At 45.0% G+C, this 27925-nt stretch overlaps 1 protein-coding gene across 3 annotated transcripts in view; it reads right to left on the bottom strand.

The window, feature by feature from the left end:
- Window positions 1–27925, bottom strand: part of LOC109865117 (protocadherin-15-like) — a 295294-nt gene that overhangs the window by 177522 nt on the left and 89847 nt on the right. For 2 of the 3 annotated variants that reach the window (XM_031799628.1, XM_031799629.1), the window contains exons 3-4: window positions 24352–24366; window positions 23760–23825 (exon numbers count right to left, since the gene is read on the bottom strand). In XM_031799628.1, coding sequence (XP_031655488.1) covers window positions 23760–23825; window positions 24352–24366 — 81 coding nt within the window. The remainder of the gene's footprint in view (window positions 1–23759; window positions 23826–24351; window positions 24367–27925) is intronic. The other variant, XM_031799630.1, reaches the window with a different exon arrangement.

The raw sequence follows: 27925 nt of genomic DNA, 5'->3' as shown, positions 1-27925 counted from the left end.
CTAGCCTCATTCTGGCTCCAGTCTCTAGCAGTGTGGCTGAGTAACCTAACCTCATTCTGGCTCCAGTCTCTAGGAGAGCTGGCTGAGTAACCTAACCTCATTCTGGCTCCAGTCTCTAGGAGAGCTGGCTGAGTAACCTAACCTCATTCTGGCTCCAGTCTCTAGGAGAGCTGGCTGAGTAACCTAACCTCAGGCTGGCTCCAGTCTCTAGCAGAGTGGCTGAGTAACCTAACCTCAGGCTGGCTCCAGTCTCTAGCAGTGCTGGCTGAGTAACCTAACCTCATTCTGGCTCCAGTCTCTAGGAGAGCTAGCTGAGTAAACTAACCTCAGGCTAGCTCCAGTCTCTAGCAGTGTGTCTGACTAACCTAACCTCATTCTGACTCCAGTCTCTAGCAACACTTGCTGAGTAAACTAACCTCCTTCTGGCTCCAGTCTCTAGCAACACTGGCTGAGTAACCTAACCTCAGGCTGGCTCCAGTCTCTAGGAGAGCTGGCTGAGTAACCTAACCTCAGGCTGGCTCCAGTCTCTAGGAGAGCTGGCTGAGTAACCTAACCTCATTCTGGCTCCAGTCTCTAGGAGAGCTGGCTGAGTAACCTAACCTCATTCTGGCTCCAGTCTCTAGCAGTGTGGCTGAGTAACCTAACCTCATTCTGGCTCCAGTCTCTAGGAGAGCTGGCTGAGTAACCTAACCTCATTCTGGCTCCAGTCTCTAGCAACACTGGCTGAGTAATCTAACCTCATTCTGGCTCCAGTGTCTAGCAACACTGGCTGAGTAACCTAACCTCAGGCTGGATCCAGTCTCTAGGAGAGCTGGCTGAGTAACCTAACCTCATTCTGGCTCCAGTCTCTAGGAGAGCTGGCTGAGTAACCTAACCTCATTCTGGCTCCAGTCTCTAGCAGTGTGGATGAGTAACCTAACATCATTCTGGCTCCAGTCTCTAGCAACACTGGCTGAGTAAACTAACCTCAGGCTGGCTCCAGTGTATAGCAACACTGGCTGAGTAACCTAACCTCATTCTGGCTCCAGTCTCTAGGAGAGCTGGCTGAGTAACCTAACCTCATTCTGTCTCCAGTCTCTAGCAACACTGGCTGAGTAACCTAACCTCATTCTGGTTCCAGTCTCTAGGAGAGCTGGCTGAGTAACCTAACCTCATTCTGGCTCCAGTCTCTAGGAGAGCTGGCTGAGTAACCTAACCTCATTCTGGCTCCAGTCTCTAGGAGAGCTGGCTGAGTAACCTAACCTCAGGCTGGCTCCAGTCTCTAGGAGAGCTGGCTGAGTAACCTAACCTCATTCTGGCTCCAGTCTCTAGGAGAGCTGGCTGAGTAACATAACCTCAGGCTGGCTCCAGTCTCTATGAGAGCTGGCTGAGTAACCTAACCTCAGGCTGGCTCCAGTCTCTAGGAGAGCTGGCTGAGTAACCTAACCTCAGGCTGGCTCCAGTCTCTAGGAGAGCTGGCTGAGTAACCTAACCTCATTCTGGCTCCAGTCTCTAGGAGAGCTGGCTGAGTAACCTAACCTCAGGCTGGCTCCAGTCTCTATTAGCGTGGCTGAGTAACCTAGATACCTCTGCTTAGCTAGCAGACCTTTGCAAGAAAGACACATGAAATGTACTCAACACATCCAACCTCTTGACTCTCCTTATCTGCGAATGTTCAACTGTTCTCGGCACCCTTTTGAAAAACTGTTGTGACTTGGATTGAGTGAAATACAGTCTGAAGTTTTCCTATCAAGGTACATCAGGCTATAAGGACTGATAAGTAACTTGCCATTTGGACACTGAGGTGCAGTTTAATGCAAACATAGAGTTCCATTTGAGTTGAGGATTACTGTTGCTGTATGGTGACAGCATATGGAAATGTGAAAGCCTCATCTTGTGCTTGAAGCAGTTTACTGTGTTTGAAGCATGTTTCTGACAGCTGATTATAATGCCTGGCTATGTAACATTTGAATAAGCAGCAGTATGTGTATGTTATGTGTTCATGTTACAAAACCCTGTCACCTTCAGTAATGATTTCATTTACATTCCACATGGCTGTTTCTTCTGTTTACTGCAGTTTGTTCCTAGCTGAATTCCCAACTACAATGCTTCTTCTGCCTGATTGGAAAATCAGGGTCCCTGTACTCAGAAGTGCACTGATTAAAAACACACATCCGCAAATGAGATCTGCATGTTCAATCAACAGATGACAACGCAGACACACACGCACGCGCACACACGCACACACACACTTTGGTTGGGAAGTGTCTCTTAGGGTTTCGCTCACCACCCTTTTGCTTGTGCCTTGTAATGATGCTGTATGTTGCTGTCAAGGCAACAACGTACAATGTACTTCTCCAACCTATATACACACAGACAATAGCAAGAGTTTACCAGAGAGGACTCTGGGAAGTGGGAACAATACATGGAACAAAGCCAATATCTACAGGGAAAACGAGAGAGACGAGTTTAAAAAGGTTGCTAGGTTTCTTTTTACACTCACTAAACAAACAAGAGAGATGACTGCACACAAGTGAATATTCCAAATGTCTATGAGGAATTGCAGTGAGACTTGGTTCACTGGCTGCATCTTTTCTCTAATGTGCTAAGGGACTTCTTCCTTGTGAATCATTTAAACATTTGATGAAAGATAATTTCACTTCTTCAGGTGCTGGACAGAAAAAGCAGAAAGATCTGTAATTCACAACAGGGATTCAGGTGTTAGACAGACGGACAACATGTCACTCTCGTCTGATCAATTCATCAATTGGAAAAATAGGCCGGCTTTCCGGAAGCTCAGTTCTTTGTGCCTGAACATCTCCATTCATTACACGTGTTATACCATCTACACATTATTAATTTGTTCCTTATGACTATAATCTTACCTCATCCCCTGCTCTACTCCAGTTGTGTTTGCGTACAGCAGCCAGATGGTTGTTATTCTACACTGATGGTTAAAAGAACACATTAGTGGGTGGTGCTGTTTGAGTCACAGTACAGACACAGACAGCACTTCCCTCTCTGTTTCCCGGCAGCTGTGGGCTGACATTTGACCAGCAGCGAGCGGAGTCATGCAGGTCCCTCAGCAGCTGGCACATGGGATGGCATCCTGGCATGGTCCTGCAAGCTGGCAGAGTACCTGTGACTGGTGATGGGTAGACAGTGGAGGCTTGGCTCCCTGTCGGATCATACTGGGCTCCTGCCTCCTGGATACGAGGAGAAGGCTGCTGGGTCAGCTAGCTCTGTTTACTCATGAATCATTGTTCCCATTCACCCCATACAGAGCAAGCATTTACAATAGGACAGGCAGCGAGACATGCTGATCTTAGTCCATTATCTCTTGTGGAATTACCCAGATAGAGTACTCTCAAAGGCAGTAATATTTTGTTAGTAGGCGTACTGGTGTTGGGCATATTGTGGAGCGACGTAAACCATTTTATTTCACCCAGTGTCTATCTCAAGCATACCAGACAGACACTATTGAAAACCCTACTGATTATTGAATACATTAATTCTCTCGAGCTATAAAGTGCACAGAGTACATTAGTTTATTTTATGAATACCAATGTTATGAAGACCTTGGAATGGAATGTAAGCATTTACATTCGTTTCTCATGGTCTCCGAGGCTTTTTTCACACACTTTAAAAAAGTCCGTACAGTTTGAATGAAAAGCCTATAGGAGTGAGCAGCTAGTTTGTGAATTGTCTCCTGACCAGTGCTCGACTTGGGCAGAGCTCACCGGAGCAGAGTACCGACACCTCAAATGTTCTACTGCTTGAGCTCCTGTTCCTCTTACAGAATATTAGCTCAGCAGTATTGTGGAGCTCCTGCACCCAAATATAAACAGTACCGGCACCGGAAATGAGCACTGCTCCTGACAAAGTATATTTCTATATTACATTTCTACATGGGTACATTTTGTAGAAAAGGACAAAAGGAATGCATACAGTATGTGAGGATGTTGTTCATCAACTACAGCTCGGCCTTCAATACCATAGTGCCCTCTTAGCTCACGGCCCTGAGTCCGACCTCCTCCCTATGCAACTGGGTCCTAGGACTTCCTGTCAGGCCGTTCCCCAAGTGGTGAAGGTAGGCAACATTACCTCCTCGACACGGACTCTCAACACGGGGGTCCAACAAGGGTGCGTCGACAGTCCCTTCCTGTACTCCCTGTATACCCACGTTCGATGACGACAACAGTAGAAGTCTTGATTACCAATATCGACGAGATGGCCTACAGGGAGGAGGTAGACAACATCTCCCTCAACATCATAAAAACAAAGGAACTAATTGTGGACTTCAGAAGGAACTGGGCACCGGCATGGGCATGCATCCATCCTCATCAAAAGGGCTGCTGTGAACACAGTCAAAAACGTAAAGTTCCTCTGCGTATCTCCGAGCAGCTGACCATACGGACACCGCGGTGAAGAAGGCACGACAGCGACTCTTCAACCTCAGGATAATGAAGAAATCCGTCCTGTCCCTAAGGACTCACAGTGTTCTACAGGAGCACCATCGAGAGCATACTACCAGGCTGCATCACAGCCTGGCAGGGCAACTCCACCGACCTCAAGGCGCTACAGAGGGTGGGTGCACACTGCCTGCCCTCCAGGACACCTACAACACCAGGCGTCCCAGGCAAGCCAAGAAGATCATCAGGGACCCCAGCCATGTCTTGTTCTCCCCGCTTCCATCACTAAGATGCGAGCATTACAGGAGCATCATGGCAAAAACTGGAAGACTGGCCAAGAGCTTCTACCACTAGATCATCAGGCTGCTGAATATCCACCACTAGTCAGCCTCCCCCTGTCCTCCTCCCCCCATTGTTACAGTGTTAATATGTATTTCATTTCTATTTTTAGTTATTACTTGTATTGTTTTTATTTCTCATTGTTGGAGCTCAGAGTTGAAGATTTCACTGTCCCATGTAATTACACCTGCAACCATATACATGTGACTGTTCAACTTCTAATCTGATCTAGTGTAGAAGAGAGATAATGCGCTTCACCTATTTTGCATTTCATTTAATCCAAGGAAATAAATGTTTTTGGGCTGATGACAATGATAATAAATTGCCATGATCCATTTCTCCCTGACATTACTGTACACGTGAGCGACTCTGAGGAGCCCCATGATTAAAATGATCAGAGTAAAATCAAATGAGCATAGCAGGGGTGGATGTGGGGAGAAGGTTGGGGGGAGCAGTTCAGATTTGCTGCAGGATGTACTGGTATAAGCATTAGACAGTGAGCGAGTGGACGTGACCACTGGTGAACAACACATTACAGATTTCTTCATCTTCTTCATCTCCAACGCTTTGGCTCCAGCTGCTTCTAGAGAATGGTGCTTTGTGGGATGTGGAACCAAACATGACAGAGTACATGAGGTGATGATCTAACTCAGGACTCCTAATGGTGACATAGTTGTTTTCTGGGGCAGCATCCACCACCGTGAAGCCTAAAGTGTCCGTTTTTCACATTCAAGACCCCTGGTCTGAGGACAATTGGACAAGGTCCTCATAAAATGGCCTAATAGTTAACCCTCTGCTGCTATTACTAGTAGTATAGTCCCTGCAGGACCTGATCACTACCAGGCAATGAGCCTGGGACTAAATTGGTCCATTAGAGGAGACGTTTAATCAAGACACAAAGTCAAGGGCTCTGACCAGGTCTCAGAACTGAGCACTCTGCCAGCCGGCCAGCCAGTCCAGGATGATTTAGAGCAGTGGCTGGCACTGAGTCCTAATGCACACGACCATGCAGGCTGAGCAGAGGACAGGGGATGCAGTCAGCAACAGCACAATCACTGAATGAGAGTACTTCTCATAAACACTACAGTCCTGGGTAAAGATGCTTATCCTCAGTGGCAGGTGACAGGGACGTAGGGTTTTAGGGTCATTTTTCATGTTATGTAATGTATTACTGTAAATATGTTTATTGCTCAAAATGGCATAATTGGTATTGCATAACCAACTATTTCCATTACACATTTTTGTGGTTTTCAGGTTGCCAGGTTATAGCGATAATAACAGTGGAGTAAAGAAGTCAGGAATTAACCAGGACATGCGATCGAAGGAAGTGCAAAACATTGTAAAAAACCAAATGTTTTTAATGAGGTAAAACAACAGTGTCATGTACAGTAAGTCATCTCACAAACCAGGGTTGGTTGGCCTCCATTCCTCCTTCCCCATTCCAATGGTCCAGTCCTGGCTATCTTCTCTGCCTCTCTTAGCATGTTGTGTACTGTATGTAAAGTGGAGAGCCTTCTGACTTGGATAACTATCATCCAATTTCCAAGCTTCACTTGCCAAATCTTTTAGAGTCGCTGGTTAACTCCCAGTTTAGAACTGTTTCAACATCTCATTTTATTCTTAATGAGCACAAATCTGGCTTTAGACTGAGACATAGCACTGTTTCAGTAGCTACACTTGTCTTAGATGAGGTGCTATGTGGTTAAGACCATCAAGTCATTGTGTTGCCTTATTTCTTGACCTGTCAAAAGTGTTTGATATGGTTGACCATTTCTTACTTGTTCCAAGGTTGTGTGAAGGCCTAGATCAGTCATCATGCTACTAACGGACAGGACACAATGGGGCGGTTTCACGGACAGAGTTTTATTTAAAATCAGGACTAGGCTAATTCTACTTAAATTAATCCAGATTTAAAAAAAATGGCTTTCTGAGACGTTGCTTAACTTCAGATGAATTAGTTCTAGATTACGGAGTCCCAGACTAAAGTAAATTAGATTAACGATGTGCACTTAGTGCTGACCAAAGGATGCTTCAAAAACTAGGGATGGGACACTAATACATACGCATTGTGTGGAAGTCACCAAAACCAAACAATGGACAGAGGTAAAAGAAAACATTCAAAGAATTTCTGTGACTTTGAAAAAACCCTCTTCAACTGAATTATGTCAAACCACCCAGTTATGAGGAACAAACAGATTGATTCATCAACAGAAAACAAGAAGAAGAACGCCCTGGACAACCATCTGTAATGAATTCAACTCAAAAGAAAATGTAAACAAAAGGAAGCTACAACAACTTCAGGTAAGATATTGTATTTACTGTTGTCCCACTTTTACAAAGAGTCACTTTGAAATGGTAGTTTTCTTGTGTAACAACAGTGGGGCCTACATTTATCTGTGACCGAAATGTAACACAAACACTATCGTCCATAATTACTCATCTCATTTCTATATTTTCGTATTTCTTAAGGTCCTGTGGAAAAAAAATGTCATTCAAATTAAAGAAGATAAATGATGTTGCTCGTAGGGAGTGTTTCACGACTGGTGGCGGACCCCAAGTAGGATTAGAGACAGATAACCTGGGGGACTTGTTGACCGGGATCAGTGATAGTGATCCCCGATGATGACCATTTGGACAGTTCAGATGGGAGATGGTTCCTCATTTGTTAGGACACATCCATTCAACATGGGCCATTCCCGGACTGCAGGGAAGATGTAATGTTGTCAGTCATCTCTTGCACTCCCATTATGCAAATGACGTAATGAACTCATCTCTTGAAGAAATTCTGTCATCTAATGCAGCAATGTAATCATTTTCTAGAGGGAGATAATCACCATAGCTCGGAGAGAATAAGACCGGAGGAAGGACAGCCCGCTACATCTGCAGCAGACAGGAAGGAAGGTTGTGTCACTGACCCGGGCTGGAGGACAAAGACAAAGAGGCTGAGCATGCATGAGAAACTTACCATGGAATTTTGTGCATGCACAAACCAATGTACGTAAAAGAAGATCATGATGTGAAGCTGCAAATCATTCATGTTGAGTTGGCTATGAAGGAGGAGGAGACAAACATGAAGCAGTAACAGTACCAATGTTCTTCACAAACAAGCACCAGTTTGGGGTCCCGGTATTTCCATTTGTGAATTAAAAACCCTTTTCGTTACCAATCCATGGCTATTGTTTTCTCCAATCACTGAAGCTATCTTTTTTTTGGTGAGAAGTGGAGCATAGTAAAAACATCTCTGCAGGTTTGTCCATTTCTGTCACTGTCTGCTTCAACCATGGGAACATCTGTGTCATCCTCATCTTCAATGCCAGGATCTGGGCAGCCACGCTGCTTGAGGTTTTTGTGAAGCACTGCTGTTGCAATTATGACAATGCAGCATTTTCTTGTTTGAAAGCCTAATGTGTTTCTGAGACACTGGAAACGACTTATATGTGCTCCACTATGTGCTCCACTACACTTCTGGATATGAACTTGGTTGACCCATTGTTGCTCAGGTCCTATTGCATGGAGGTGGGGGGTGAACAAGAAGTTGGTCTGTGCATACCCACTGTCACCGAGGATGATTCCACTATGTTGTCCTCCTTCAAGCTGAAAATACAAAGAGGAGTATTGGAAACTCCTTAAGTGATGAGTTGCACCTTTCCAACGTACAACAATGTTGGAGAAGTGTGTGCACACACCTGTACTCCTCAGTGCCCCCTCAGTACAGTAGGCCATTCATGACCCTCGGCATTGACTCAATTAAAACAAATTGCTTACTGAACTTCAACTAGTGCTAAATGCTAATAAAACCACATTTCTGTTGTTCTCTCTGTCTCGTTATTTTGACCCTGAGGACCTGCATATTTGCACATTGAATGGAGCCCAAATGGAGCAAGTTCCCCATTATAAGTGATTGGCTATTTGGATTGAGAGTAAGCGCTCTTAAAACACACATTGAAAAACGGACAAAAAAAACGTAGAGAATTAAGAATGTAAAATACATCGGAAGAGATGTCCGATGTACCGATTCCATGGGACATCTTCTATGAATAGATGGGATGGGCTGAGAGTGGCTGAGGGATGTGATTAAAGAGTTTATGTTCTGTAATGTGTTATTATTATTTGATTGCTATATATAAAAGTACAATTTATTTCAAAGGTATATACAAAATGTATGCATATGTAGCAGAAAAGCTGTACAAAAATAAAAAGGTATGTATATGTGTCCTACAAAGGGGTGGAGGGTTCATAAAAAAATAAAAAAGGTTTATTTTATAGAAATAAATCCTGCCTCACTTTGGAAAGTAGAAGGAAGATTGTTCAAGCAACGCTTTTCCCAGTAGTTAATTATGGTGATAAAATCTACATGCATGCAGCAGCCTCTGCAATAAAACCTTTAGTTTCAGTCTATCACTCAGCACTGTGTTTTATCACTGGGGCCAAATTTAGTACACATCACTTCATTTTGTGTAGTTCTGTTGGCTGGGAGTCTCGGACTACCAGAAGAGCCCAGTATTGGCTACTTATTGCATATAAAGCAGTTCTTCAGAGACTCCCCCGCTACTTCAGCTCACATACTAACTGGAGATCGAGACATTTTCACACCAGCTCTCTGGACTGGCTGCTTCTGGAGGTCCCGCGGGTCTCCATTGACCTGGGGGAAAATTTTATGCCCCCAGCTCATGGAATAGCCTTCAGGCTACCTTGAAATTAGACCCGCTGGTCTCCATTGGAAAGCTTAGATCGAGTTTAAGGGAGGCAATTATTTGAGAGTTTTGCTTTGATACATTTAGTTGTATTTATAGTATTGATATTATTTATTGTATGTTCACATTCACAGGCCTGCCTTGCAAATAAGATCCTTGCCTCAATGGTTAAACACGCTGTACAAATAAAAGTTAATAAAAAAATATATATATTTCAAAAAGCACAGAGATGTGTTAGCATGCTACCAATCCTCTGCCCCATCTGACTCCATCCCTCTCAGAAGCTCTCCTTCACACTCAGTACACACCTGATGTCTTTATGTTGTCTGCAGGGTGGTCTATTCTCCATAATCATCTCACAAAACACCGATTTGACAACACTCCCTCTCTGTTTCTAGCTGGAAAATGACATTTGAATTCAATTTTGGAACATGTTTGAGGAGAATGTTTAAGTAGCTATGTTAATCTGTGTCCTGCACGGTTCTTGGTCTTTGGTCTGTCATTTCTCAACTGTTTTTCCAAAGCTCAGACAAGTTTTTATGCCTGCATTAGAAAGCAAACTCTTTCAAAATAAAATGGGGACCCATGAAATCCATTATATTGAATAAATAAATTGACTGTGAATCCGTGCACAGTCACTGTATGAGAAATATCATCATTTTTGTGGTGCCGATATAAAATATATTCACGACAAAATTGGTTCGGATAAGTATAGTGCACGGCTTAAACTACATAAAAAGAGTTTGATGGCGCCGGAAGAGAAAAACGGGATCCTAACCAATACACTTTTTTTTCTTAAAACTGCATTGTTGTGGTTAAGGTATTTTAAGTAAGCATTTCACTGTACAACTGTTGTATTCGGGGCATGTGACAAATACATTTTTATTTGATTCAATTTCACATGATGCCGAGGCATGTTTCATCCATTAAATGAGGAATTAAAGTCGCTCTCACGCTGTATGGGGTGAACATCACAGGTAAATGACTGTTACATGAGGAACTGATTACCTTAAATCCTGAAGGCATCACTGAGCTTGGCAAAGAGAGAGTCAAACTAAGGGCTTTTCTCTCATTTGCTTTACTATCAATGCAAACACATTCTGACTCCTGTACACAACCTCTCTCTGACTCATTCCCTCTCAGAAGCTTCCTTTTTTTAATTTTATTTTTTTATTTCACCTTTATTTAACCAGGTAGGCTAGTTGAGAACAAGTTCTCATTTGCAACTGCGACCTGGCCAAGATAAAGCATAGCAGTGTGAGCATACAACAAAGAGTTACACATGGAGTAAACAATTAACAAGTCAATAACACAGTAGAAAACAAAGGGGGGGGTCTATATACAATGTGTGCAAAAGGCATGAGGAGGTAGGCAAATAATTAAAATTTTGCAGATTAACACTGGAGTGATAAAAGATCAGATGGTCATGTACAGGTAGAGATATTGGTGTGCAGAAGAGCAGAAAAGTAAATAAATAAAAACAGTATGGGGATGAGGTAGGTGAAAAGGGTGGGCTATTTACCAATAGACTATGTACAGCTGCAGCGATCGGTTAGCTGCTCAGATAGCTGATGTTTGAAGTTGGTGAGGGAGATAAAAGTCTCCAACTTCAGCGATTTTTGCAATTCGTTCCAGTCACAGGCAGCAGAGTACTGGAACGAAAGGCGGCCAAATGAGGTGTTGGCTTTAGGGATGATCAGTGAGATACACCTGCTGGAGCGCGTGCTACGGATGGGTGTTGCCATCGTGACCAGTGAGCTGAGATAAGGCGGAGCTTTACCTAGCATAGACTTGTAGATGACCTGGAGCCAGTGGGTCTGGCGACGAATATGTAGCGAGGGCCAGCCGACTAGAGCATACAAGTCGCAGTGGTGGGTGGTATAAGGTGCTTTAGTGACAAAACGGATGGCACTGTGATAGACTGCATCCAGTTTGCTGAGTAGAGTGTTGGAAGCCATTTTGTAGATGACATCGCCGAAGTCGAGGATCGGTAGGATAGTCAGTTTTACTAGGGTAAGCTTGGCGGCTTGAGTGAAGGAGGCTTTGTTGCGGAATAGAAAGCCGACTCTTGATTTGATTTTCGATTGGAGATGTTTGATATGAGTCTGGAAGGAGAGTTTGCAGTCTAGCCAGACACCTAGGTACTTATAGACGTCCACATATTCTAGGTCGGAACCATCCAGGGTGGTGATGCTAGTCGGGCATGCAGGTGCAGGCAGCGACCGGTTGAAAAGCATGCATTTGGTTTTACTAGCGTTTAAGAGCAGTTGGAGGCCACGGAAGGAGTGTTGTATGGCATTGAAGCTTGTTTGGAGGTTAGATAGCACAGTGTCCAAAGACGGGCCGAAAGTATATAGAATGGTGTCGTCTGCGTAGAGGTGGATCAGGGAATCGCCCGCAGCAAGAGCAACATCATTGATATACACAGAGAAAAGAGTCGGCCCGAGAATTGAACCCTGTGGCACCCCCATAGAGACTGCCAGAGGACCGGACAGCATGCCCTCCGATTTGACACACTGAACTCTGTCTGCAAAGTAATTGGTGAACCAGGCAAGGCAGTCATCCGAAAAACCGAGGCTACTGAGTCTGCCGATAAGAATATGGTGATTGACAGAGTCGAAAGCCTTGGCAAGGTCGATGAAGACGGCTACACAGTACTGTCTATTATCGATGGCGGTTATGATGTCGTTTAGTACCTTGAGTGTGGCTGAGGTGCACCCATGACCGGCTCGGAAACCAGATTGCACAGCGGAGAAGGTACGGTGGGATTCGAGATGGTCAGTGACCTGTTTGTTGACTTGGCTTTCGAAGACCTTAGATAGGCAGGGCAGGATGGATATAGGTCTGTAACAGTTTGGGTCCAGGGTGTCTCCCCCTTTGAAGAGGGGGATGACTGCGGCAGCTTTCCAATCCTTGGGGATCTCAGACGAGATGAAAGAGAGGTTGAACAGGCTGGTAATAGGGGTTGCGACAATGGTGGCAGATAGTTTCAGAAATAGAGGGTCCAGATTGTCAAGCCCAGCTGATTTGTACGGGTCCAGGTTTTGCAGCTCTTTCAGAACATCTGCTATCTGGATTTGGGTAAAAGAGAACCTGGAGAGGCTTGGGCGAGGAGCTGCGGGGGGGGCGGAGCTGTTGGCAGAGGTTGAAGTAGCCAGGCGGAAGGCATGGCCAGCCGTTGAGAAATGCTTATTGAAGTTTTCGATAATCATGGATTTATCAGTGGTGACCGTGTTACCTAGCCTCAGTGCAGTGGGCAGCTGGGAGGAGGTGCTCTTGTTCTCCATGGACTTCACAGTGTCCCAGAACTTTTTGGAGTTGGAGCTACAGGATGCAAACTTCTGCCTGAAGAAGCTGGCCTTAGCTTTCCTGACTGACTGCGTGTATTGGTTCCGGACTTCCCTGAACAGTTGCATATCACGGGGACTATTCGATGCTATTGCAGTCCGCCACAGGATGTTTTTGTGCTGGTCGAGGGCAGTCAGGTCTGGGGTGAACTCTCAGTACGGTCCTATTCGATCAATATCCTTCCTCATGATGTCCCAAATGATTCCTATCCCTCTCGTTGCCTGCCCCGCCCCCTCCTTGATACCTTTGTCTCCTGCGTTATTGTGGACACTCAAAGGGACCTTGAAATTGTCCAGGGGTGTTGTTGATCAGCTGACCTCCGATCTCCTGGCTCAGAGCTTTGTCTGTCTGTCTCTGTCTCTGTGTGTGTGTGTGTGTGTGTGTGTGTGTGTGTGTGTGTGTGTGTGTGTGTGTGTGTGTGTGTGTGTGTGTGTGAGGATACCTCACTACCTCCCGGCAATCTGACTCCTAATATCTTGGCCAGTCCAGAGTGACCCTCCATTGCCCCTGCATCCTCCACATTAGCCCCACACCTCAGATTCAATCATCCACCCTAGCCCCACACATCAGATTCCATCATCCATACCTGACACTCGCCACTGTGCCTAAACAGTAAAAGACCATAGGATAGCAAAACTCAAATGAGAAGGTAATCTAGCAATGATCCATGAAAACGGCACAGACGTATAGGGCTGCTGTGCTTCTAGCTCTTAGGAAACTTTGCAGTATTTTGTTTTTTTATGTGTTATTTCTTACATTATTAGCCCAATAATTTGTTTGTGTCAAATACAGCCGGGAAGAACTTCTGGATATCAGAGCAGCGGTAACTCACCAGCATTACTAGCATTACGACCAGGAATTGTCACGCCCTGACCTTAGAGAGCTTTTTATGTCTCTATTTTGGGTTGGTCAGGGTGTGATTTGGGTGGGCATTCTATGTTCTATTTTTTTGTATTTCTTTGTTTTGGCCGGGTATGGTTCTCAATCAGGGACAGCTGTCTGTCGGTGTCTCTGATTGGGAATCATACTTAGGCATTCTTTTTCCTTTTGTGTTTGTGGTAAGTTCTCTTTGTTAGGGGCACTATAGCCCTTGTAAGCTTCACGGTCGTTTTTGTTATTTCTTGTTTTGTTGGCGACATTTTACTAAATAAAAGGAAAAATGTACGCTCATCCACGCTGCACCTTCGTCTTCCTTGAACGACGGCCGTGACAGAACTACCCACCACCAAAGGACCAAGCAGCGTGGCCAGGAGGAGCAGGGATCCTGGGCCCGGGAGAAGAGAGAATGGAGGACATCTTGGACATGGGAAGAGGTTATGGCAGGGGACAAGACCCTGCCATGGAAACAGGCTGAAGTAGCGAGGGAGGAACGACTTCGCTACCAGGAGTCACGGCAACGGAGCAGGCACGAGAGGCAACCCCCAAAAAATGTTTTGTTGGGGCACACGAGGAGATTGGCTGAGTCAGGTTGGAGACCTGAGCCAACTCCTCGTGCTTACCGTGGGGAGAAGCGTGGTACTTGGCACGAAGCCTCCAGTGATGATCCATGGCAAGAAGCCTCCTGTGATGATCCATGGCACGAAGCCTCCTGTGATGATCCATGGCACGAAGCCTCCAGTGATGATCCATGGCAAGAAGCCTCCTGTGATGATCCATGGCACGAAGCCTCCTGTGATGATCCATGGCACAAAGCCTCCAGTGATGATCCATGGCAAGAAGCCTCCTGTGATGATCCATGGCACGAAGCCTCCAGTGATGATCCATGGCAAGAAGCCTCCTGTGATGATCCATGGCACAAAGCCTCCAGTGATGATCCATGGCACGAAGCCTCCAGTGATGATCCATGGCACGAAGCCTCCAGTGATGATCCATGGCACGAAGCCTCCAGTGATGATCCATGGCACGAAGCCTCCAGTGATGATCCATGGCAAGAAGCCTCCTGTGATGATCCATGGCACGAAGCCTCCTGTGATGATCCATGGCACAAAGCCTCCAGTGATGATCCATGGCAAGAAGCCTCCAGTGATGATCCATGGCACGAAGCCTCCATTGATGATCCATGGCACGAAGCCTCCAGTGATGATCCATGGCACGAAGCCTTCAGTGATGATCCATGGCAAGAAGCCTCCTGTGATGATCCATGGCACGAAGCCTCCTGTGATGATCCATGGCACAAAGCCTCCAGTGATGATCCATGGCACGAAGCCTCCAGTGATGATCCATGGCAAGAAGCCTCCTGTGATGATCCATGGCACGAAGCCTCCTGTGATGATCCATGGCACAAAGCCTCCAGTGATGATCCATGGCAAGAAGCCTCCAGTGATGATCCATGGCACGAAGCCTCCATTGATGATCCATGGCACGAAGCCTCCAGTGATGATCCATGGCACGAAGCCTTCAGTGATGATCCATGGCAAGAAGCCTCCTGTGATGATCCATGGCACGAAGCCTCCTGTGATGATCCATGGCACAAAGCCTCCAGTGATGATCCATGGCAAGAAGCCTCCAGTGATGATCCATGGCACGAAGCCTCCATTGATGATCCATGGCACGAAGCCTCCAGCGAGGGTCCCCAGTCCGGGGCCCGCAACGAGGGGTCCCAGTCCGGGGCCCACAACGAGGGTCCCCAATCCGGGGCCCGCAACGAGGGTCCCGAGTCCGGGCCCAGCAACGAGGGTCCCCAGTCCGGGCCCAGCAACAAGGGTCACCAGTCCGTGCCCAGCAACGAGGGTCCCCAGTCTGGGCCCAGCAACGAGGGTCCCCATTCCGGGGCCCGCAACGAGGGTCTCCAGTCCGGGGCCCGCAACGAGGGTCCCCAGTCCGGGGCCGGCGACGAGGGTCCCCGCACCATGGTCCACGAGGGTCCCCGGCCTACTTCCCGCACCAGAGCCACAACCCAGATAGATGCCCACCCAGACCCTCCACTATAGGTTCAGGTCCGCACCTTTGGGGGGGTGTGTACTGTCACACCCTGACCTTAGAGAGATGTTTTATTTCTCTATTTGGTTAGGTCAGGGTGTGATGTGGGCATTCTATGTTCTGTTTTCTATGTTTCTTTATTGTTATGTTTTGGCCAGGTAAGGTTCTCAATCAGGGACAGCTGTCTATCATTGTCTCTGATTGGGAATCATACTTAGGTAGCCCTTTTTCCCTCCTTTCAGTGTGGGTAGTTATCTTTGTTAGTGGCACTATAGCCCTGGAAGCTTCACAGTTGTTTCTTCGTTTGTTGTTTTGTTGGCGACATTTTAAATAAAAGGAAAATGTACCCTCACCACGCTGCACTTTGGCCCAATTCTTTCGATGGCCGTGACAGGAATACAACTTTCCCCAATCGGATCATTTGTTCGTACCCCCCAGGGCAATTTAACTGATTCCAGAGGCTGTTCCTTTTCTGGCAGAAAAGAGGTACTAGGAATGAATCAGGAGGCAAGCACACCATCCAGTGCTTCCAATTATATTAATCACTAATGTTCAGTCACTGGATTATAAATTTGACGTGCTCAGGGAGAGGATTTCCTTCCAGGGAGACATCAGGGATTGTCACATACTTTGTTTCACGGAAACATGGCTCTCTTGGGATATACTGGACAGCCAGTTGGGTTCTCAGTTCATTGCGCATACAGGAATAAATATCTCTTCGGAAAGAAGAAGCGGAAAGAAGAAGCGCGGGGGTGTTTAATGATTAACTACTCATGGTCTGATATTCACCCAACCTAGAATACATCACATGTATTACCTCCCAAGAGAAATCTCTTAGGTTAGAGTCAGAGCCGTGTATATTCTCCCTCAAGCCGATACCACTACAACCCTCAAAGAACTTCACTGGACTTTATGCAAACTGGAAACCACATATCCCGAGGCTGCATTTATTGTAGCTGCGGATTTTACAAAGCAAATTTGTGAAAAACCTTACCGAAGTTCAATCAACACATTGCTAAGCTAAAATACTCGACCACTGCTACTCCAACTTCCGGGATGCCTACAAGGCCCACCCTTCGGGCAAATCTGATGACGACTTCATTTTTCTCCTTCCCTCCTATAGGCAGAAATTCAAACAGGAAGTACCCGTGCTAAGGACTATTCAACACTGGTCTGACCAATCATAATCCACACTTTTTTTGATCACGCAGACTGGGATATGTTCCCGGGTAGCCTCCGAGAACAACATAGACAAACACACTGATACGGTGACTGAGTTTATCAGGAAGTGTATAGAAGAAGTTATACCCACTGTGACTATTACAACCCATCCTTCCAGGCTCTGTCGCAGCCGGCTGCGACTGGAAGACCCATGGGGCGGCGCACAATTGGTTCAGCATCGTCCTGGTTAGCGGAGGTTTTGGCCGGCAGGGATGTCCTTGTCCCATCGCGCACTAGCGACTCATGTGGCTGTCTGAGCACATTGCACGCTGACACGGTCGCCAGATGTACAGTGTTTCCTATGACACATTGGTGGCTTCCGGTTTAAGTGTGCATTGTGTCAAGAAGCAGTGCGGCTTGGTTGGGTTGTGTTTCGGAGGACACATGGCACTCGACCTTCGCCTCTCCCGAGTCCGTACAGGAGTTGCAGCGATAAAACAAGACTGGAACTACCAATTGGATACCACGAAATTGGGGAGAAAACCGGGTCAAAAAAGATATATAAAAATATCTACCCTAACCAGAAACCGTGGATAGATGGCAGCATTCGCGCAAAACTGAAAGCACGAACCATTGCATATGGCTGAATACAAACAGTGTAGTTATTCAGGCAATCAAACAGGCAAAACGTCAGTATAGAGACAAAGTGGAGTCGCAATTCAATGGCTCAGACAGGAGACATATGTGGCAGGGTCTACAGACAATCATGGACTACAAAGGGAAAACCAGCTACGTCTCGGACACCGACGTCTTGCTTCTGGATAAGCTAATCACCTCCTTCGCCCGCTTTGAGGAGAATACAGTGCACACCGACGCGGCCCGCTACCAAGGACTGTAGACTCTCCTTCGCCCTGGCCGACGTCAGTAAGACATCATCAGCCAAGACGTCATCCCTGCCGTGTCCTCAGAGCATGCGCAGACCAGCTAGCTGGAGTGTTTACAGACATATTCAATATCTCCCTATCCCAGTCTGTTGTGCCCACATGCTTCAAGATGTCCACCCTTGTTCTTGTACCCAAGAAAGCAAACTTAACTGAACTAAATAACTATCGCCCCGTAGCACTCACTTTTGTCATTATGAAGTTCTTTGAGAGGCTTGTCAAGGATCATATCACCTCTACCTTACCTGACACCATTGAAGCACTTCAATTTGCTTACGGCCCCAATAGATCCACAGACGATGCCATCGCACTGCACACTGCCCTATCCCATCTGGACATACCTATGTAAGAATGCTGTTCATTGATTATAGCTCAGCATTCAACACCATAGTACCCTCCAAGCTCATTATTAAGCTCGAGGCCCTGAGTCTGAACCCCGCCCTGTGGAACTGGATCCTGGACTTCCTGATGGGCCGCGCCCTGGTGGTGAAGGTAGGAAACAACACCTCCACTTCGCTGATCCGCAACACTGGGGCCCCAAAAGGATGGTTGCTCAGCCCCCTCCTGTACTCCCTGTTCACCCATGACTGCATGGCCATGCACGCTCCCAACTCAATCATCAAGTTTGCAGACAACACAACAGTAGTAGGCCTGATTACCAGCTCCACCTACATGGTGGAACTGAGGGCCCTGGGAGTGTCGTGTCAGTAAAATAACCTCTCACCCAATGTAAACAAAACAAAGGAGCTGATCGTGGACTTCAGGAAACAGCAGAGGGAGCACCCCCCTATCCACATCGACGGGATCACAGTGGAGAAGGTGGAAAGCTTCAAGTTCCTTGTTGTGCACATCACTGCTAAACTGAAATGGTCCACCCACACAGACAGTGTGGTGAAGAAGGCGCAACAGCGCCTCTTCAACCTCAGGAGCCTAAATAAATTTGCCTTGGCACCTAAACCCTCAAACTTTTACAGATGCACAATTGAGAGCATTCTGTCGGGCTGTATCATCACCTGGTACGGCAACTGCACCGCCCACAACCGCAGGGCTCTCCAGAGGGTGGTGTGGTCTGCCCAACACATAACCGGGAGCAAACTACCTGCCCTCCAGGACACCTACAACACCCGATGTCACAGGAAGGCCAAAAAGATCATCAAGGACAACAACCACCCAAGCCACTGCCTGTTCACCCCGCTATCATCCAGAAGGTGAGGTCAGTACAGGTGCATCAAAGCTGGGACCGAGAGACTGAAAAATAGCTTCTATCAAGGCCATCAGACTGTTAAATAGCCATCACTATCAGATTGGAGGCTGCTGCCCTATATACATAGACTTGAAATCACTGACCACTTTAATAATGGAACGCTAGTCACTTTAATAATGTTTATATATTTTGCCTTACTCATCTCATATGTATATACTGTATTCTATTCTACTGTATATTAGTCCATGCCGCTCTGACATTGCTCGTACAAATATTGATTTATTATTTTTTCCATTCCATTATTTTAGATTGTGTGTATTGTTAGATATTACTTGTTAGAAATTACTGCACTGTTGAAGCTAGAAACAGGCATTTCGCAACACCCACAATAACATCTGCTAAACATGTGTATGTGACAAATACAATTTGATTTGATTTGATTTGAAATATCTCATTAATTTGCTGAGACAAGTCAACGTTTTAAGGAAATGGGTACACAATTTACAGCTGACCTGGTTTGCTTTCATTTTGGGGGGTGATATCTTTATGGTGTCTGCAGAGAGGTCTATTCTCCATAATCATTTCACAAAACACTGATTTGACAACACTCCCTCTCTGTTTCTAGCTGGAAAATTTGGATTCAATTTAATTTTGGAACATATTTGAGGAGAATGATTAAATAGCTACAGTATGTTAATCTGTGTCCTACACGGTTCTTGGTCTTTGGTCTGTCATTTCTCAAATGTTTTTCCAAAGCTCAGACAAGTTTTTTTTTACGTCTGCAGATGAAAGCAAACTCTTTAAAATTAAAATGGGGACCCATGAAATCCATTATATTGAATAAATAAATTGACTGTGGATCCGTGCACAGTCACTGTATGAGAAATATCATCATTTTTGTGGTGCCGACATAAAATATATTCACGACTGCAATTGGTTCGGATAAGTATAGTGCACGGCTTAAACTATATAAAAAGTAATTTCACATGATGCTGAGGCATGTTTCATCCATTAAATGAGGAATTAAAGTCGCTCTCACGCTGTACGGGGTGAACAGGTAAATGACTGTTACATGAGGAACTGATTACCTTAAATCCTGGACAGTTCTGACTGTCCAGAATATGTTGACTACAAATACCTAGGTGTCTGGTTAGACTGTAAACTCTCCTTCCTGACTCACATTAAGCATCTCCAATCCAAAGTTAAATCAAGAATCGGCTTCCTATTTCGCAACAAAGCCTCCTTCACTCATGCTGCCAAACATACCCTCGTAAAGCTGACTATCCTACCGATCCTAGACCATGTCATCTATAAAATAGCCTCCAACACTCTCCTCAGCACATTGGATGCAGTCTATCACAGTGCCATCCGTTTTGTCACCAAAGCCCCATACACTACCCACCACTGCTACCTGTATGCTCTCGTTGGCTGGTCCTCGCTACATATTTGTCGCCAAACCCACTGGCTCCAGGTCATCTATAGTCTTTGCTAGGTAAAGCTCCGCCTTATCTCAGCTCACTGTTCACCATAGCATCACCCATCCGTAGCACGCGCTCCAGCAGGTATATTTCACTGGTCATCCCCAAAGCCAACAGCTCCATTGGCTGCCTTTCCATCCAGTTCTCTGCTGACAATGACTGGAACGAATTGCAAAAATCACTGAAGTTGGAGACTTATATCTCCCTCACTAACTTTAAGCGTCAACTGTCAGAGCAGCATACCGATCGCTGCAGCTGTACACAGTCCATCTGTAAATAGCCCATCCAACCAACTATCTACCTCATCCCCATATTTGTTTTTGTTTTTCTGCTCTTTTGCACAGCAGTATTTCTACTTGTACATCCTCATCTGCACATATATCACTCCAGTGTAAATTGCTCAATTGTAATTACTTCGCCACTATTGGCCTATTTATTGCCTTCATTCACACTGTATACAGATGTTTCTATTGTTATTGACTGTACATTTGTTTATTCCACGTGTAACTCTGTGTTGTTGTTTTTGTCGCACTGCTTTGCTTTATCTTGGCCAGGTCGCACAGTTGCATATGAGAACTTACTCTCAACTGGCCTACCAGGTTAAATAAAGGTGAAATAAAAAATGTAAATGAAAAAGTTATCATTGAGCTTGGGTGGAAGAGAGTCAAACTAAGGGCTTTTCTCTCATTTGCTTTACTATCAATGCAAACACATTCTGACTCCTGTACACAACCTCTCTCTGACTCAGTCCCTCTCAGAAGCTTCCTTTAACTCTCAGTACGGTCCTATTCGATCAATATCCTTCCTCATGATGTCCCAAATGATTCCTATCCCTCTCGTTGCCTGCCCCGCCCGCTTCTCAGTACCTTGGTCTCCAGTGTTATCGTGGACACTCAAAGGGACCTTGAAATTGTCCCAGCTGTTGCTGATCAGCTGACCTCCTCTCTCCTGGCTCAGAGCTTTGTCTGTGTGTCTATGTGTCTGTGTGTCCATGTGTGAGTAAGAGAGGATACCTCACTACCTCCCAGCAATCTGACAGCTATTCTCTGGGCCAGTCCAGAGTGACCCTCCACTGCCCCTGCATCACCCACACTAGCCCCACACCTCAGATTCCATCATCCACACCTGACACTCACCACAGCAAAATACCGTACGAGTGCAAAACTCAAATGAGAAGGTAATCTAGCAATGATCCCCATGTCACAGAGTCTACTGTTTTAGCCCAGTTGAAGGTGCAGAGAAATGCAGAGCAATTTTCAAAGTTCTATCTTCAAATGACACATACTTTAGGTTTCCGCTCCTTGGAAATCATACATAAAACTGCCCCTTTATAATAAAAAGTCGCTATACATTTATTTGTTTTTTTATTTCTAGCTGTTGGAAGGGAATGAGGTAAAGTACACCTGAAAAAAACTCATGAATTTGCTGAGACAAGCCCATTTTTTTCAGGAAATGGGTACACAATTTACAGCTGACCTGGTTTGCTTTCATTTTGGGGGGTGATATCTTTATGGTGTCTGCAGAGAGGTCTATTCTCCATAATCATCTCACAAAACACTGATTTGACAACACTCCCTCTCTGTTTCTAGCTGGAAAATTTGGATTTAATTCAATTTTGGAACATATTTGAGGAGAATGATTAAATAGCTATGTTAATCTGTGTCCTGCACGGTTCTTGGTCTTTGGTCTGTCATTTCTCAACTGTTTTTCCAAATCTCAGACAAGTTTTTTATGTCTGCAGAAGACCCATGAAATCCATTATATTTAATTAATAAATTGACTGTGGATCCGTGCACAGTCACTGTATGAGAAATATCATTTTTGTGGTGCCGATATAAAATATATTCACGACTGCAATTGGTTCGGATAAGTATACTGCACAGCTTAAACTATATAAAAAGTCATTTCATATGATGCTGAGGCATGTTTCATCCATTAAATGAGGAATTAAAGTCGCTCTCACACTGTATGGGGTGAACAGGTAAATTACTGTTACATGAGGAACTGATTACCTTAAATCCTGAAGGCATCACTGAGCTTGGCAAAGAGAGAGTCAAACTAAGGGCTTTTCTCTCATTTGCTTTACTCTCAATGCAAACACATTCTGACTTCTGCACACAACCTCTCTCCCTAAAATAATTATGCAATTCCTTGATACTGGATTAAAGGGATACTTTGGGATTTTGGCAACGAGGCCCCAGAGTCTTATGAACTAGAGGATACCATTAGCCTGCTAGCTTAGCGTTGGCTCGCAAAACTACCTATAACTTCCTTCATACTGGACACGAAGACATGAAAATTGTAAGAAATACATGCTCTACAAATAGAAATTAGCACTATACTAGCTTTGGTCAGCTTCATTCTGCAAGTCAAATTAACTACAGAGAGATGTGACAGAGACAATAAGCCAAACTACTGCAGAGGAGTTACAGTCAGTTTGGAGAAAATACTCCAACCCAATTAGAATACCTGCCCTCCATCCAACATCTCAACTCTGACCCTGGTTCAGGCACCACCTCGAGGAGCAGTAAACAGCCCTAGTGAGAAGGTGCAGGGTTCTGCCTGCTGACATCCATTGCCAAGGAGCAGCAGTGTGGAAAACTACTGATGCTCATTGGGCAGTCAATAAGGAAACAACAGCCAGCCACTGACCTCTGCTAACACCTGTCAAATGCATCACTAATGTTCAAACGCAATTACAGCTCAGAACGCAACGAAGCCCGGCCGCCACACCCAATAGTGACTCAGAGTGGAGAAAGAAGGGAAAGATGGGAGGGGGGGGGCAGAGAGATCTACTACAGCGAGGGTCCCTGGCTGTGCAGCACGCTGAACACCATTTGTAATGTGGCTGGCAGGGCCGGCCCCGCGCGGAGCCACCGGGGAAGGTCAAGGGAGGGAGACAAATATGGCCCCAACAACCAACAGCATTAGCAGCTCCACTCATTAGCGTTAAAGACTCTATGTATGGCTTCCTCCCTCCCTGGTGGGCCAGTTTAAATTCACCCATAAACTGGTAATGGCTCAGCCCTCAACCGAGGAAAACAATTAGGACAGAGAGAATGGAGTTTAAGTGGTCGGAATCCTCCTCCTGAACAAATATTTAGTGAACCATCCTTTAGTCTTTTTGTTTTATTACATTGGAAAATACAAATGCTCTGTGTCTGGAACTGCAAGCTTGAAGCCTGTGCTTGGAGTGCTTTTCACTCCATTTGACTCAACCAGAGTTTGTGATTTTCTCAGCATGGTCCATTATTCCAACAGTGCTGCATGAAGAGAATACATACCATTGGGGCTCTCTTCATCTATGGCAACAATGGTGGCGGGTGGACCAGTTCTGGAGAGTTTGCATTCTGGAATTCACAGACACACGAGAAGAAAAAACATGAATCTGTAATCTCCTGTTACACACCAATAGAGTTCACAGCTATACTAAGTCTAGAAGCAACACCGGACAGAATACACAGAATAGATCTAGGATGTACAGATCTAGGATGTATAGATCTAAGATGTATAGATCTAGGATGTATACAGTAGATCTAGGATGTATCGATCTAGGATGTATAGATCTAAGATGTATACAGTAGATCTAAGATGTATCGATCCAAGATGTATCGATCCAAGATGTATCGATCTAAGATGTATCGATCTAAGATGTATAGATCTAGGATATATAGATCTAGAATGTATAAATCTAAGATGCATAGATGTACTGTCATGGGGGGGAGGGGTGGGGGGGGTAGAAGGAGAATGGGGGCAAAGTGTAGAGTGGTGATGAAAGATGAGGCTGTATGAGGCTTCTTTATGAGCAGAATGAGGCTGTAACTGGAGGTTAGAGGGCTACAGTCTGTTCACAGAGAGAAAGATCTATGGCCTTACCATCATACTGCCAGTCTGGAGTCAAATATAGTAACATCAGCCAGAGAGCAGAACAGAATGACAGAGGAAAAGAGAAGGACAAGCGGGAAGTCAGTTATCTTTAAGACACTTGAAAGAGAACAAAAGACAATAGGAAAAAAATGAGGGAAGAGAACATATCAAAAGAAAAGTTCTGAAACTTTGAAACAGAGGTGCGAAAGTTCACATTATAGGGTGATTCCTAGTGAAACTAGAACAAAACAGGACCGTGATTTTCACGAAATATAACCCATAGAAGGGTCCTTTTTGGAGGAAGGATTATTGACATGTATTTGACATTTGTAACTTAAAGTGTAATTCAAAAATAATGAATGAAGTTGGAACATCTGTGGCATTTTGAGACGGGAAAGGGGATACCTAGTCAGTTGCACAACTGGCATTTTGGCCCAAGCCTCCTTTCAGACTCCAGAAATGTTTCATCTGTAGATGCTACAAAGCTAAACTTGGTGTTATATGTAGCATTACCTCTTTCTCTGTAATACGAGTAGCATTTTCATTTCAATGACAATTTTCAACATGAATATTGAAAATATAAAAACAATTATTTGGCAAATCTTTCAATATATTGTTGAACAATAATATAATCTATGGGCATATCAAAGTTTCAGAGCAGGAGTGTGACAAGCTGACTCGGTAGCTCTAGTCACGAATATGCATTATTTAATTATCCTTAAAAATTGTTTAGCTCGTTTATGTTTCCCCATAAATCTAGTAATTCCTTACTCCTAAATGTATATATATATATGTGGTTCTTTCCTTCTTTTACCAGTGTCATGAGTATTTACTCTGCGCAAGGCTAATTATGTGTCAAGGAAATGTTTGGTCAAGTTTCATTGTGACGCATTTTGGTTTCATATTTAAATGTAGTAAATTGCAATTTTGCATTCCTCCAAATGGATGCGATGTTCAGGTGCACATGAACACCTGCTACACTGAAGAGAAAGACGTTTGTTTATTTCCATATTGTAATGTTTCCCGTGTTTGAAGTTTGCGGATCTCGGAGCTCAATGCGCAGCTCCATAAGTAATACGTTTTGCTGAACTATTGTTAGGAAATGTGTATTCATTAATGGAAAGTATTCCCGCTTTGAGGATAAGCCAGGAATGGCTAAGATGTTTATTTAGACGATGATGAAGATGCCTGGTGCATGATTTTATATGCCATATTTGAGTAAAGAGATCCATGGTTAAGGTTTGGTCCATAGGGAGGGGCCATAGGTATAAAGGTACCCGTATCACCTGTGACCTGGAATTATGTTTTAGCTCTGGTATGTGAGCTGTGTGGGGAGTCTGTCCATAGCCTGTGATACCCCAACCTGCTATAGTTGGTTTGGTAGGTTAGCTGTGTGGGGAGGCTGTCCATAGCCTGTTATACCCCAACCTGCTATAGTTGGTTTGGTATGTTAGCTGTGTGGGGAGTCTGTCCATAGCCTGTTATACCCCAACCTGCTATAGTTGGTTTGGTATGTGAGCTGTGTGGGGAGTCTGTCCATAGCCTGTTATACCCCAACCTGCTATAGTTGGTTTGGTATGTGAGCTGTGTGGGGAGTCTGTCCATAGCCTGTTATACCCCAACCTGCTATAGTTGGTTTGGTAGGTTAGCTGTGTGGGGAGGCTGTCCATAGCCTGTTATACCCCAACCTGCTATAGTTGGTTTGGTATGTTAGCTGTGTGGGGAGTCTGTCCATAGCCTGTTATACCCCAACCTGCTATAGTTGGTTTGGTATGTGAGCTGTGTGGGGAGTCTGTCCATAGCCTGTTATACCCCAACCTGCTATAGTTGGTTTGGTATGTGAGCTGTGTGGGGAGTCTGTCCATAGCCTGTTATACCCCAACCTGCTATAGTTGGTTTGGTATGTGAGCTGTGTGGGGAGTCTGTCCATAGCCTGTTATACCCCAACCTGCTATAGTTGGTTTGGTATGTCATCTGTGTGGGGAGGCTGTCCATAGCCTGTTATACCCCAACCTGCTATAGTTGGTTTGGTATGTTAGCTGTGTGGGGAGGCTGTCCATAGCCTGTTATACCCCAACCTGCTATAGTTGGTTTGGCAGTGCAGGCTTGATTGAGGCTTATGTTTTCGATTTAGATTCAAACCTGTATTTTGAGAATCTGTTCATCTTGTAAATAGCTTTGTAGGTGATGTAAATATTGGATTTATTCATTCACCTGGCCAGTATTTTGCACCGGATCCTGCTGCCTCCTGCTACTTCCTACCCTTAACGCTGCTTCAAATTCCACTTCCTACAACAGGAAGCTCTGCTGGTTTACAGCTATTACCTCAAAAAGTCATATTTCACTTCCTTAAAATGTCCACCCTTCGCAGATCAGTCTGCGCCAATCATTACCCACAACCCACTATGGTAGAAGAACAGTCTAGCGCAAAGCAATGGGGCGAGGCTGTGGTGGTGGCGAGGCATCTGAGTAGAGTGCACGAGTGAGTGATTTCTTGAACACTGTTCCTGGGTGGCAGGCTGGGAGAGATCTGCTGCTTCAAGGGACTGCATTTGTTCACCGTGGAGGGGTGTCAGTTTCCCATCGCTCCCAACCACCCTGCTTCCGACACACACCTTTACGAAATATTAATGGGTAGTTATGAGAAGACAGACAGCTCGATATGAATAACACCGCGTCGACACGCTGCTGAGTTCCCCCTGAAAGAAAGATAAGTGGTCATGGAGAAAATGGCTTTTCAAGGGATGGTGCACTTGCTAGATTATTTCTTATTCAAAAAAATATATAATTCTCTTCCTAACACAATAGCCGTTTGCAGACGGGCGGTGAGTGCACAGTGCAGTCAGTATGTAAATGCTCAGAAACCACTGCTACCTGACAAGATATCAAAACGCTCCAGCTCCCATATAAACAGCACTAAATGTGTCTGGGTCTTGAGTTTACTCTGGAACATTGAGCCTTGATTACATTGGTTTGTTGTGTCTGGAGAATGGATGTATGGACAAGCATGGGGCAGCAACAGATGAGAGATAAATTCAGAGTCCTTATGCCCTCTATTTGGCTGGCCATCATAAATGACTAATTACCCAATAGCTGACTAGGGTTATGAGTCACATGACATCAGAAAGGCTGTAACCCAACAACGCCCTGGCGACTGTAGCCCTTGTATCAACGCTAGCTACAGTATTTGCACAGCCACTGCAATGCCACAAAAAGTCTCTACGGGTGAACAAACAGATACTGTTCTGCTGAAATGTTGATGGAATATTAGTACCCAGGACAACTGAATGAGTTTGTTGACATCAGACGGCCTGCTGCCTGTGATCTACCTTCCCGATTCCAAAAAAAGCACAAATCATGTTTTGATGAATGGTTTGGGACTGTTCAATAATAAACAAGATCCTACAGACACAGCATCCAATTTTGACTGTTTGAAAGAAAATGTAACTTATATACAGTGGTGCAAAGTACTACTTCAGGACTTTTCTTTTGGTATCTGTACTTTAGTTTACTATTTACATTTTTGACAACTTTTACTTTTACTTCACTAACTTCCTAAAGAAAATAATGTACTTTTTAATCC

This window comes from Oncorhynchus kisutch, linkage group LG20 (genome assembly GCF_002021735.2).
Source record: "Oncorhynchus kisutch isolate 150728-3 linkage group LG20, Okis_V2, whole genome shotgun sequence".
Taxonomy (NCBI): domain Eukaryota; kingdom Metazoa; phylum Chordata; class Actinopteri; order Salmoniformes; family Salmonidae; genus Oncorhynchus; species Oncorhynchus kisutch.
This window is presented reverse-complemented; position numbering and strand designations above follow the sequence as displayed.